Here is a 14,554-nt window from a genome sequence, read left to right as displayed (position 1 = left end):
GCGGACAACGCGGCTGCCATACCAGGAAGCCCGCTCCCGGGGAAGAGCGCGGACCTGCAAGCAGCATTTCGGTTTGTCGTTTACGTCCTTTTCTCACCAGCTGCCGGAGCCGATTTCTTCCACGCAGGAAGCGATGATGCCTGTCAACGAGGATAAGGTCGCTGTTGCTGTCGCTGCCGCGTCCTGTCCTACTAGCCTTCTGGGTGGGCTGAGTCGATGCCGTCAGGAAACATGATATGCATATGCATCATGCTGTGCGACCTCGCCTTGGTTCGCCCGATGCATGCCCTGAAACCCTCCCCACCCTTCCCACTTCCTGCCCAGTGCGTCCAACGAAAAAGAATGACTTCTCCTCTTCCGATAATGATAATAATGATTACGACGACACGGATGCAAATGATCACGACAGCTGCGATTCATCCGACGTTCGAGAGAAGCAGAATTGCTTCTCCTCTTCTGACGACGCCAACGCCGACGCTACGGATCGATGCTTTCTGCATAGTTCGGGATACACAACGCCCCACATAACCGTCGAAAAGCAATGACATTTCTTTGTTGCTTTGCGCTCTCGCTTCCTGTACGAGTAACGAGGTAAAAAAGTTGTCGTGTGGATACATCGTTTTGCCAACACTTGTGCAATGGAGGCTGGGACTCGGGATCGCATATGCAGCCAGGTACTTGGGATCAATAGCGAGTGGGTCGGCCGTACTGCACAGTTCACCACGCAAGTCCCTTGCCTCGAACGCGATGCACGGAAGAACATCTCTCCATCATAACAAAGACGAGCGGTCATGTCCCCTCCCTCCTGCCTCGCCTTAGCAACTCCACCCAACACCATCGTCGCTTTTGCTACTCTATCGCTCGTTCAAGTCCTCGGAGAGAATGCGCAGCGTAGCAGCTAGCCCGAAATGTGTGAGCTGTCGCATTAAGAATCTCGAGTGCGAAGTTCTAGTAGAGCTTGGAGAATGTCGGCACTGTTGGAACGCGGGAAAGCGCTGCCTCGGATGGGTGAGTGAGCTCCTCGTCGTAGTTTGGTGACATATACAAAAAATTGCACGACGCTGACTCCTGCAAACAGCGAAAGAAACAAATGTGCGACTCACCCAACGAGTCGGTTGGCCGGTCTTTTCTAGATCACCGAGAATCCATCGCTGCCGGTCACTCCCTCGCGACTTACAACGGCCTGCAGACTACTTCGGAGTCTTTGGTACCCTACATCATTCCAACCCGACCGCCTTCCCATCCCTTTCCGATCGTACACGAGACGGCAGTCTTCGACGGCAGGCCTCCACAAGACCCACACCGCCTGCCGTCTATCCAGGAAGCTCTCTCGGAAGTTCCGGCTTACTTTACACCTTCTGCGGCAGGACTGGGACCCTGCGTGGACACATCCCCCGACGGGCAGGCTGATGGTGTCCGGACTTACTCCCCATCCTCTTCCCACCTACGAGCGGATGCCTTTGGATCTCCCTCCTCTATACACCAATATCCCACCGACACTGCCCAACACGTCCACCAGAGTGTGCACGTCCACCGTCCAGCACCTCCAGCACCTCCGCCATGGTCAAGACGACCCCCCTCACATCTCCTGGTGACTCAGGCGCCATTGTGCCAAGGTCGCAACGCTTGAAACTCGTCCAGGCCATCTCTCGGTCAGAAGTGCCTCCTGCAAGCCCGCCGCTTGAAGAGCTCCTGGATGGAGATGGAGTTGCCGACAAATGTCGACGACATGTTCAATTCACGAGGAGGAACGGAGTGCAGAGCGATCTGAACGTTGTTAGGTATCCATTCGGCAAAGGAGGTAGTGCTCTTTTTCTGGACGTTGCGGATCTGATCCTCGACCTCTCCCATCAAGACGTAATTTCAGCTTGTAGCATTCTTCAACGCTCCTTCTTCCTCTTCCTCATCGAGTATATCTTGCAGACGCATCTCAACGGACTGTACACGCGTGTGATATTCTGTGACCGACGGTTTGACTCGCGGAGTTCGTCATTGTCGTCCTCCTTCTCCAGGGAGTTCTGATCATCCAGGTGGTCGCCGAGAAGTCCGTTGTGGTCGGAGGCGGTGGGAACGAATGAACAGGTGTCGCTGTTGGCGATGCAGGAGTCGAAGATGTCGGCAAAGATGGCGAAGCTGGTGAGGTCGCTTGTGGGGCGAGTGAAAGCGGTCATTGCGTGGAAAGGCCGTGTTCACAGCGCTGAGATGGTCGAGCTGGCGATGAGGATCATGGAGGCGCGCGTAGCTAGCCTTGGAGGGTGACGCAGAAGGTGTGGTGAAGGGCTCGGAGGTGTCATTGTTCATGCTTTTGCTCGTGCTCTTGCTTCTGGCGCAGTGAAAGGCTCGGTGGAAGGCTCGGCGGGGAAGGTTCGGTGGTCGTGAACGTGCAGCAATCATGGCGTGATTGCGCAGTAGATGATCAAAGCGGTGATCAGTCAAGTGGAGTTGTCCAGTCAAGTGGAGTTGTCCATGGCGATGGACTGTTCATGGCGGTGAACACAAGGCGAAGCTGCTAGCGAGCAGTCGATCATGGCGGTGATCAGTCAAGTCTTAATAGTGGACCTACTGGCGAGCAGTCTATGGTCATGATAGTGCTGCATTGACGGCGGTCAGTCCGAGGATGCGGAAGGTCCCGAGGTCCGTCACAAAGGATTAGTAATCCTCGTTTGTGACGTGAGCGTCACGTCTCAAGCAAACTCACGTGATACCAATCGATCCGTATCAGATGGAACTCGTGGAGTCGCTTTTGAACTTGTCTCCATCTCACGGTCTCACTTCCTTGATACCCTGACTCACGACCTCTCACCCTCACGATTTCGCCGCCGCCCTTGACAGCAAATACTCCGGCCGCTCTCTGAAATCGCTTAAGCATTGGTCCTGTCATCAGGCCCAAGCGAGCGACTTCGCCAGTTCAAGCCATCGAGATCCTTCATCGCGGCTCGACAAGGACGAGGCTACGATTCACGCATACTAATTGACTGACGCGGCCTCACGAGTGCACCGAATCCGCCTTGGAAGGGCTCTGTTTTCAGGATGCGACATACTCCACGGGTTGAGAGAGCATCCCGAAGCTTTGGCACAGCATGCTCGTGGGCGGCCATCACCACCAGCTCACGGATATCCACCACGTTTCCATCGCTCGGACATATTATTCGTTTCATTCTCACGGAGCATCTTCGGTTGACTACTTCCACAGAGTGGGCTGCGCAGAACATTTTTTGATTCTCCAAATTTTGAGCGACGCCTCCAGCACCAGGCTACTCTGGAAACCCAGGATCACATTTTCTGAGACATGTTTCAACGTCTCAATAGATCTCCGGGATCGAGCACGTAAAGCAGCCAACAATCCTACTCCGGGCTTTCTTCATACTACTTCGCCGCGGACTCGTGGGAAGATGACACCGAATCGTCCGTCGACAAAGAACCGCCGCCGGACGAGATCCTCGAGGATCTGCTCCATTCGGTAGCTGCGATAGAACTAGCCCTACCTGCATTCTAACTTCAGCCGCAGAGCTCGGTGTTCAGCCGAACTCCCGGAGCATCCCTAGACTTCGAGGCGTTCCGCAAGCTCGTCAGAACAGACGTGACTGCCCGCGAAAATCACGATTCTGCGCAGCGTCTCCATCCTTTCCACTCGACGGCGTACAGTCTCGATTCATCCGCAACGCTACAACTTTCCGTGCTACGCCCTACTCACCAGGCCAAGTTCACAACTCGGAGAACTGTCTAAACGCCACCTCTCCCACAGTCACCGAACGCCTCGAAACAATTGATCCACATGTTCTCAATACAGCCCACGTCCCTCCACCACCACCTACTTCGGCCTTGTAGGACCCGATAATCTCCGCAATCATCTACCAACAAGACCCAAACTGGAACTACTCGCGGGCAAGTCTCTTAGCTTCTGAGCTTCGACATTGTCAATGGCACGACGACATCGACAAAGCCTCATTTTAATTGCAACCTCCATGCTTCATCCAGAAACTCTGCCTTGCACGGATGTCAGAGCCCACTACGTGCCCACCACCGCCGACCCACAACGGCAGCATGGCGCTGTCGTCGTATTCACCACAACGGCTATCGGCCTAAGCAGAGAGCCATCCGCAAAGGAGTGGTTTCTGACTTGCCTTTTCTCTTCATTTCACTTTCCGCAACATGTGCTGACGAGCGTCACGCACCAGAGTGCCGCACCGGCACTCTCTCGCCCTCGTTTCCCGATCTTAAATTTCTCTTACTAGACTGCACACCAAACAGCATCACCCAGCTTGTGTCTATACCCTGCACGACCACAATTTTGGCGGCTGCAAAGGGGCGCCGTTCCTTCCAAGGCCTTAATAAGCTGACCACAGGCGAAACAAGGGCACTTGTACTGCTCCGGAGATCAGGTTGGGCATTTTTTCCGTTTTTTTGCCCTGATGTGGAACGGCAAGATGTAGTCCGAGTGGATTAGACCCAATTGGGCGGAGTTTTCTTGTTACGTAATCCTGGCTTGAGACGTGACCGCCACGTTACAAACAAACTTCTGCCTGAGGCTCCACATTCTTCGCTCTAGTCGCACAGCTATACGCCATGAATTTAGCACCCTCCAAGGACTTGTAGTAGGCGAAAATGCCGGTTTTACGAAGGATAGCGGGGTCCTCGAACGAGGTGGGATCCTTTCTGCGCATTGCCTCTACTGTGTTGAAATTCCGGATCACGCAAGGAAGAAAAGACATGTTGCGAAGTCGTTAGTGATACTTCCTTAGCGCTTTTGTGTTGCCGCTGCTACCAATACCGGAGACGAAGGGTTTGAGCCTTGACGCGCCGATAATCTGGTGTCCGAAGTAACCGCGATGGCTACCACACTTGGATTGAAGACCTAGTCTTCGAAGGGACACTCCTGGACCAGAGCTCTTGTTGGTATGGTGCTTTTGGTCGTTGGTCATAGTTCAGCCGGTTACCGGTTGGTTTAGTAAGGGCAACGAGGTGAGTTAGTTAGTGTTAGTGTAAGGTGTATACCTACTAGTAACCAACCGGAAGTGTCTCCGAGCTAATAGGATTAATAGAATGCGTGAAATCCGTGTACCTCCTTTTGCAACGCGTTGTTGTGCCCTTAAGCGTATATTCCTTACTATTACTATTAACTTCCTTCTACTACTACTACCTCTATAGCGTTCTTATAGCTATTAACCTCCGGTAAGAAGCACACGGATTATGTTGTTCTTAATCCTTCTAATAGCTTGTACGAGAAGGCCTTATTACCTAACTATATTACTATTAATAGCGTAAGCTATATACGGTAGCTCGAGTTCGCACCCCTTAAGGACATTCGGAAACGTAGGAGCGAGATATAGAAGCATAGCGAGTAGCTCGTTGGACCGGACGGCGAGAGTTGTTGTTTGTTGTTTGTTTGTTTGTTTGTTTGTTCCATTTACGTCCTGTAGGAGTCTATGACTATGTAGGACGGCTGTCTCGCGACAGCAGTCTATCTATGTACAATCGTTGTTCTCTCGTATCTCTTGACCTTAGGGAAAGACCCGTGCCTAGGATAGTAGCCAGCTAGTATCGAAGGACTTTAAAGGCGAGAGTTGTTACTATTACTACTATTATAAGGATTAGTAAAGGAAGCAACACCTCGCTATATTAAACGGCAATTAAGGCCCTTTAATACACTTGCTTAAGGTCTATAGCATCGATAAGGACGGCTAGTCCGTAAAGAAGGAGGCGGCTAAGGGCATAGTAAACACTATAATATCCGTTGTAACGTATAATAGCCTCGAGCGCTTTAAATACCTCCTAGTACGGTAGATTATATATTGCTACATCGCCTTTTATATACTCGAGAACGAGTACTTCCGTACTCTTATTTCCTTTATAAATAAGGGCCTCGTAGGCTACCTACCGCGTACGGCGTCGACGATTCGAGGGTAGGTAATAGCTAAATATTAGGCTCGGAAGAAGGCGTTAAAGGAGGAGTTAGTAGGTGCGCTAAGTAGCGTATATATATCGTTCGATAGATAGACGTCGCCGAATAACTACTCGATCTTTAGTATTAGTACTTACTTTATCGATAAGTCCGGAAGAAGGAGGACTAAGAGACTAGCCTTTAGGAGGATACGTAGCGAGTACACTAGCGTTAATATTAGAGTTATGCTACTAGAGGTTATTAAGGAGTATAGTATTAAGTAACGCACCGGATACTTTATAGCCGACAATAGCTCTGTCACATCTGCCTCCGCCGAATACCGACAATCGGCATCTGATCCCCTGCCTTAGCGGCATATGCACCCCTACTAGGGCCTTTTGAGCTCGTTTAAGCTAGATTGCGCCTGTAGTATAAGGATACGTAGAATCTCCTCCTTCCGAGAGAGTATCGAATCGAGTCTGTTCTAAAGTAATTCATACTGCTACTCTATTCTTAACTACACCTTTTATACACGATTCGATCTACCCTATAGTACGACGAATTACTTCCGAAATAGCTTCGTCTCGTCCCGGCCTATTAGGGAGCAAGAGCACCCGTCGCCGTGCGAACGAACCCGCTAACGACCCGGAGACTATAGAAACCTCTACTTAGACTGCCGTTAGCGACGACGAAGACGCCGAAGGCGGGCCTAAAAACCCGGAAGAACCTATCGGGTACTAGGATGCCGCTAACGAGGGCGAAGAAGAACCGGAGAACCCTCTACAGGAAGAAGACACTCTACCTAAGGAAGAAGAAGACGACATTAATAAACAAATCCGTAAGGAAGAGGCCGCTACTACTAGACAGGAGCGCCTCCTCTAGCTTAGCCTTCTCTAGGCACGCAACAAGGCTATAAGGGACCGCATTGCCTAGGTACAGAACGGATCTATCCCTACTGTCCTACCCGATGCCCTAGTTCGGCTATCTATCCCTAAGAACGCGCTCCTAAAGGCCCGGAATCCCTACATCTTCGAGGGAAAGAACCGCGCCGACTAGGAATAGTAGCAGGAAGACATTAACCAAGCAATTAACTAGGCTAGCATAGCTACTAACGAAGAAAAGATAGAATTCGCTAAAGAATAGATGGCGAGACCCTAAAAGCAGCACTAGAAGCGCTACCTTCTCGACAAGGCACCTGTTCGGCTAATATAGAGCGACATACAGCTCGTAATGCTAGATTCTATAGGTATAAAAGACGAACGCACCTAAAGAGCTATAGACAACATTAAAGAGGCTAAACAGGGCGACAGGACCCTAACTAGGCTAATAAACTACCTAAAAGAACAGTAGGATAAGATTAGTTGCACCGACATTCCTAGGATAATCTATAAATTTAAGGGAGCTCTTACCCCGGCGGTTAGAAACAGGCTCGAACAGGGCTAAGTTACCCTTATAACCCTCGTAGATGCAGAGGAACGAGCTAACATATTATACCGACAGATACAGGAATTTAACAAAAAGCGCTTAGTAAAGACTTCCGTCGACGAGACTAACGGAAGGCGCCCAAACAAAAACAACAAGCCCCCGAGTAGGCCGAGAAGGGCTAAAACCCCCCCGAAGGCGGCTAATAAGGAGAAGTCGGCTACCGCCTGCTAGATATATAGCAAAGAGGGCTACCGGCGCTAGGAATGCCCTAACAAGGACTAGTCGGGAAAAGGGAGAGCCCGCAGTAGATCTCCTCTAACCGCTGCGGGTTAAGTCTAGTACTTAGAGGCCTAAAGAAAGGCTGCCGAGCTAGGAGGAATTCCCTAAACTATAGGGGAAGGGCTAATACGCCTTAAAGTAGAGATGTAGGGTCCTAATAGGACTAAGACACTCCGAGCACTGCTCGATTGCGGAGCGCAAAGCAACTTTATAGACAACATAGTAGCTAAAGAGCTAGGCCTAAGCCCCGAGTTAGGGCAAACGGCCTAATACATAGCACTAAACGGCTAGAGGATAGCTGTTTAGGGAGAATGCCGCGTCCTATTTAAAGTAACGGACACTTAAGGACACACAAGAGGATATGTAGAAACCTTCGTAGTCGGAAGAATCTACGGGTTCTAACTAGTCCTCGGCATGCCCTAGCTAGAACGATAGAACCCGAGGGTAAACTTTATCCGCAAAAGTGTTACCTAGAAGGGGACGAAAGGCAGACAATAGAGGCCGGTTAGGCTCGTCTTACCCGAAGAGTTCTAGAAGGACGCCTCCGGCATCCCTTCGGGGCGCGTTTAGGCCCTTACCGCTTAACGCACAGACAACGCGCCAAAAGAACCGGAACTTCTAAGCGAATTCTCGGATTTCGCGGACGTTTTTGTAGAAGGAAACGAGTCCCTTCTCCCCGAGACGGGGCCGAATAAGCTTAGTATCGACCTCGAAGAAGGTAAGGAGGCCCTGTACGGCCTATTATACAACCTCTCTATAATAGAACTAGAGACTCTGCGCAACTACCTCGCCGATAGCCTAGAGAAGGGGTAGATCCGCCCCTCGACCTCCCTAGCGGGGGCAGGCATCCTCTTTGTAAAGAAAAAGGACGGTAGCCTATGTTTATGTATCGACTATAGGGCCCTTAATGCCGTTACTATTAAGAATAGACACGCCCTGCCCCTCGTCTAGGAATCTCTGGACCAGTTAGCGCCGGCAAAGTTCTTTACAAAGCTGGATATACGAGACGCGTACTATCGCATCCGAATTAAGGAGAGCGACTAGTGGAAAACTGCCTTTCGGACGAGGTATGACTACTTTGAGTACACTATAGTCCCGTTTGGGCTAACTAACGCCCTAGCAGTGTTCTAAGGATACATAAACTACGCCCTCCGGGGCCTGCTAGACTACTATATTATAGTATACCTCGACGATATCTTAATATACTTATAAGACGCCGAAAGCTACAAGAAACATGTTAGGATAGTCCTTAAGAGACTTAGAAGATACCGACTCTTTGCTAAACTGTTAAAGTGCGAGTTCTTTAAGCGGCAAGTCGGCTACCTTAGGTTCGTAGTAACCCTAAAAGGGGTCGAAATAGAGGTAGAAAGGATCTAAGCTATCGCTAACTAGCCCCTTCCGGCCTTAGTTAGGGAGATTCGTATCTTTATCGGATTTGCGAACTACTACCGCTAGTTTATTAAGGGATTCTCCCGTATAGCTAGCCTACTAAACCGCTTAACAGAGAGAGGCCTAAATAGTGCTAAAGGCGGACACCGACAGAGAAAGGAGGAATTAGTTCCCCTCGAACTCCTACCTAATGCAGTATAAGCATTCTAATAGTTAAAGACTAGGTTTATTAAAGCGCCTATCTTGCGGCATTTCGACCTAAAACTGCCTATCCGCGTCGTAATAGATGCCTCTAGGTTCGCCGTCGGGGCAGTACTGTCCTAATCGCATAAAACGGAGGGCAAAATGCACTAGCACCTAGTAGCCTTCTTCTCTAGTAAGATAAACGCGGCCGAAAGGAACTATAATACACACAATTAAGAGCTTCTCGCTATAGTCGAGGCCTTTAAGCACTAGAGACACTACGTTAAGGGCGCTTCGCACTAAATTAAGGTCTTAACAGACTATTACAACCTAAAATAGTTTATAACAACTAAGCAACTAAGCCGAAGATAGGCAAGATAGGCAGAGCAGCTGTTAAACGTCGACTTCCGCATAACGTACAACCCGGGGTCGCTTAATGCCGCCGCGGACGGAGTAAGTAGACGCCTAGACTTGGAAGATAGGGACTACTTAGGACGGTGGATTAACGAAAGCGACAGTGCTCCTGCATTAGACACCCTTCGGCACTAACTAGGTCTGTCTAAAGGAATAACGGCCGAATCTAGCCCCGTTCAGTCTATAATAGCAGTTATAACCTACTATCTGTAGCTCGCTAGGACCTACTGTAGCAAAACGTATATAATAGCGAGCACTCTAATAGAAGAATTATCAGACTCCCCGCTAATTAATACAATACGCGAAAGCCTGAAACATAACCCTATAGCATTAATAGTCGAACTAGCTATAAATAACCCGGATCCGCCGGAATAGACCTAAAGGTAGGCTATATAGGGCGAATTCCTCTTCTACGAACGGAAACTATACGTGCCTGCGGGCCTAGTACGCCTAGCAGCTCTCTGCTAGTGCTATAACGATCCCCTAGCTAGCCACTTTGGTTTTAAACGGACCCTAGAGCTGTTACAACGGTCGTTCTACTAGCTAGACATAAGAAAATACGTTAAGGACTACGTAAACAGCTGCTAGACATGCGATAGGGCGAAGCTATAGCGATATAGCCTATATAGAGAACTCTATGCGGAAGCTCTACTAAACGGGCCCTAGGAGGACCTAACATTAGATTTTATTACCGATCTGCCCCTAAGTACGTTTATAGGGCACACATACGACTTAATCCTCGTCGTTATAGACAGGTAGTCCAAAATGGCCTACTATATTCCTATACGGAAGGACATTAACGCCGAAACCCTCGCGGAGGTCTTCCTAAGAGAAATCTTCCACCTTTACGGAACTCCTAAGTTAATTACGTCCGACAGAGGACTAATCCTTACATCTAAGTTCTGGAGCACGCTTTGCTACTACCTTAGGGTCCGAAGGGGCCTAAGCACTACATATTACCCCTAAACGGACAGTTAGACGGAACGTTAGAACCAAACGCTAGAGCAATACCTACGAGTGTACTACAACTACGAACAGGACGACTAGGCATAGATACTGTCGGTAGCCGAATTCTCTTACAACGATAGCGTTTATGCGACAACAGGGGTAACACTATTCTAAGTATGTAACGTTCGCGATCTAATTGCCGCTAGATAGCCCGACCTGCCCTAATTAGAGGGCAAAGCTCCTAGTATAGCGGAAATAGCGCACAGAGTAATCGGCCTATAGAAAACGCTATATAAAAGACTAGCTGCGTTACAGGAGAGATACGCACGATACTATAATGCTCGCAAAACTGCGAAAACATATAAGGTTGGCGACCGTATGTACCTCTCTACTCGATATTTAAAGTCTATCCGGCCGTCGGAAAAGCTCGATCACAAGTATATCGGCCTATATAGGATTAAGCGAGTCGTGAACGACGTCGCGTACACGCTAGAACTACCGGAAACGATAAATATCTATCCTACGTTCTACATCTCCCTGCTAGAGGAGGAAAAACCTGCTAAAATTACCGAACAGGCCTAGAATAGCCTAAAGGAGATCCGATTAGAGGAACCTAACGTTTACGTAGTAGACAAGATCCTAAAGCGTAAGAAACAACACGGCAGATAGATGTATAGGATCGCGTAGAAGGGCTAGCCCGCGTCTGAAAACACTTAGGAACCTGCGACTTATATTAGCCCTACTACGATAAGAGCATTTAATAGAAGCACGGAAGGTACTAAGGGCGGTAGACCAGCACGATAGATATATAAACGCGTTATTAGTTACTATTAAGGCCCAAAAGACACTAGTTAACACTACACAGACTCCTTAGTCCGGTTCCTAGTTACCTGAAAATTTTCTCTACCTTAGAAGAATTTTAATCTAATAAAATCCTAGGGGGGGAAATTAGGGGCCAAACGGGCCCCTAAGGACGACATTATTACACAACGAGAGATAATCGAGCATAGTAAAGTCATTTTGATTCTATCTGATCTATAAGTCGCCAAGTCGTAGCAAAAAGAAACAACCCGGGCGTTACCGCGCCTATCAGTCCTAAAACGAGCCTAAAAGAGGCTAAAAGAGACAAAAGAAACACGAAAAAGCGCTTACATACTTACTCCTTAGGCTTAAGGTCCCTAGAGAGGTTATACTCGGTCGGACAGAGCACTCCCTCTATAACGGAGGCCTTCGAGCCCTTCTTAGCGCCCGCATAGGTGTAGACGGTGTCTAGAGCGGCCGAAAGGGCCCGAACGCGACGCCTTAGGCGGTCCTCGGTGGATCCTTAGGCTAGAATAAGTCGCTTGTAGGGGGTGTTAGGCACGTCTTCACCCTGTTAGGGTTAGTAGGGCACTTTTAGGCAAGAAGGGACCTAAATACTTACAAGCTCCCTCTTTCGCTTTATAGCCTCCTTAGCGAGCAACTTCTCGCGCTTTCCGAACATAAGCGGTCCCTTCTAGTCGAATTCGGCCTTGCCTTAGTATAGATAGAGGCCGTTAATACCGGTAAAGGAGTTGAAGCGACTAAAAGGGGGTTAACGGAGCCAAATAGACCCGAACTAACCACACATACCCCTAAATGCGCACGTAGACCGCCTTGTAGGCTGTACAAGCCGCCGCAGCTATCGCTCCGGTACTATCGGCGGCAATAGCGGCCCTACGGAGCTTATTAGCCCTCGTGATGTCGCCTTTAACCAGTTCCGGCATCTTTTGACCACATTAGCCCCCGAAAGCCCCCTTTTGAACCCGTATATACCTAGAAACAATCGCGGTTGGAGCAATTGTAACACTTTAGGTGATATTCGTCCTTATTATTAGTTGCCTACTTATCCGGCGATTCGCGCGCAAAGAGGCAGAACTAGGCTAAATCGGCCTTGTTTAAGGGCTTGTTAAGGCAGTTTACGTACAGATTGCCCTTAAAGATGCCGTTAGCGGCGAATTGCTTACGTTAGGTCGCGATAAAGGCGGGTTACGTTATAATAGGCTCGTTCGGTCGCGGATAGGGTCGTTTAGTAAGAATGGCGGTTTTTCGATAAAAGTCGAGGTCGTCCGGTGGAAAATAGGGCTAGAAGGGAACTAAACGCTACGTTAGCACTATACAGGCTACAAATGCCCCTTAGGAGGGCACTTTTGGACCTGTTTAGCCATCGGATAGGGTTAAGTCACACTTACTAAGTCTGCACAAGGTTGTTAAAGAAGAGAAGAACTCGAGGGATCCGAGCCTAGGTTTTAAAGCCGCAGTAGACCCCGATTAAGGCCTTAGGCTATTAAACTTAGCAAACACCAAAAAGAATTCACTCGAGGTAAAACTGTTTAGAGCGCGACGCTCTACGCAAGGAGGGGGGCTATGTTACATCTGCCTCCGCCGAATACCGACAATCGGCATCTAATCCCCTACCTTAGCGGCATATGCACCCCTACTAGGGCCTTTTAAGCTCGTTTAAGCCAGATTGCGCCCGTAGTATAAGGATACGTAGAATCTCCTCCTTCCGAGAGAGTATCGAATCGAGTCTGTTCTAAAGTGATTCATACTGCTACTCTATTCTTAACTGCACCTTTTACAAGCTCTAACAACGACCCTACTATCGATATAGTCCTAAAGCATCTATACCTAAACCGTACCGCTAAATAGCGTAAGGGTAGACGCCTTAGATGCCTTAGCTATATTACTAACCTTATCGCGAAGGCTATGTTACTCGGTAAGGGTAGCGGTAAGGTAGTAAAGGAGTTAGAGCGATAGGTCGAGAAGGGGGCTCTCGAGGCGGTTAAGTAGTTCTAGCGTAATCGTAGGGTAGTCGGCAAGTTGTACAACATTATCCGATAGATTCGAGGGTCGATATAGAGGCTAGAGGCGTTTATAGAGGTTCGGTGCACTAGTACGGCGGTAATATTTAATAATTTAAAGGTAAGTAAGGTATTTTAAGAAGTTTAAAGAATCTCGAGATTTAACGCTAGTAGAGCTATAGCTCTACGGTAGCGGCCGAAATTCTACTAGCGGCCGCTCTAATTAGCTCCCCTATACGCTAGGGACTAGCCGTTAGAATTTCGGCTACTACCGTAGAGCCGTAGCCCCGCTAAGAATACTAACTTTAAGATATATACCTTCTTTCTTTAACTAACTACACCCTTATAGCTTATCTAAGACAACTCTATACGCTAGAACTCCTTCTACTATATACTCGGCCGAGCATAGAGTATAAGGGAGCGTCTTATAAAGTTCTATAGGCTCTACCGAACCGACCGCACCGTCCGAGATAATACCCTTACCGCGAACAATTAGTAGTAGATTAACCGACTTTATAACGCCCTTTACGTCTTCGAGCTTACGATAATAACTACTTAGGGCAACCGTAAGCACCTCTACGAGTAGTACCCGACCCTACAATTTATACTAGACTATATATTAAAGTTCTTAGTAGAGTTTAAAGAGGAAGCACTAATAGACGAGTAGTTTAGCTACCTCTCTACGTACTATAACTACGTATAGCTAAAGGCTAAGAAGTACTAGAAACTTACTAACGAGATGCTAATAGTTTACGCTACTATCGTTCTTAACCCTACCCTTAAGATAGGCTAGTTTAAAGACCTCTAGCTCTATAGCACTAATAAACAATAGGGCTATATTAAGTAGGTCCGAGAGCTCGCTAAGGACCTTTAGATTAGCGATTACCGACCTTCTACTACCCCTTCTACTACCGCCCCTTCTACCGTACGCGTTCTCGAGAGCGACGACCTCTACGATTACCTCCGCGATTTTAAACGACGTAAACTTAACACCTTCGTACGCGTAGACCCCCTCGATAACTACCTCTCGACCGACTACGTCTAAGACATACTATACGAGCCCCTTAACCTTCTACAATACTAGTTCGAACGGCGGTATTTAGAGCTAGAGCTCTTACAACTAGCGTTCGACACACTAGCTATTCTAGTTATAAGTAATAAGGATAAACGTACCTTCTTAGTAGGTAGGGATTTAATAGGATACCGTCGCTCT

General features: G+C 48.5%; 2 protein-coding genes across 2 annotated transcripts; both read right to left on the bottom strand.

The window, feature by feature from the left end:
* Nucleotides 1-1,653: 1,653 nt before the first annotated feature.
* Nucleotides 1,654-1,857, bottom strand: MYCGRDRAFT_51695 (uncharacterized protein; the record flags this gene model as incomplete). Its single annotated transcript, XM_003847269.1, has 1 exon — nucleotides 1,654-1,857. A coding segment is annotated over one exon (204 nt), but the record flags the coding sequence as incomplete, so codon positions are not given.
* Nucleotides 1,858-1,880: 23 nt separating this feature from the next.
* MYCGRDRAFT_88532 (uncharacterized protein) lies at nucleotides 1,881-2,171 on the bottom strand (the record flags this gene model as incomplete). Its single annotated transcript, XM_003847268.1, has 1 exon — nucleotides 1,881-2,171. The coding sequence occupies one exon, from the start codon at nucleotides 2,169-2,171 to the stop codon at nucleotides 1,881-1,883; it is 291 nt and encodes a 96-aa protein (XP_003847316.1).
* Nucleotides 2,172-14,554: the final 12,383 nt, after the last annotated feature.

The sequence above is a fragment of the Zymoseptoria tritici genome, chromosome 15, assembly GCF_000219625.1.
Source record: "Zymoseptoria tritici IPO323 chromosome 15, whole genome shotgun sequence".
NCBI lineage: Eukaryota > Fungi > Ascomycota > Dothideomycetes > Mycosphaerellales > Mycosphaerellaceae > Zymoseptoria > Zymoseptoria tritici.
The sequence above is the reverse complement of the archived record's forward strand: the minus strand, read 5'-3'. Positions and strand labels throughout refer to the sequence as shown.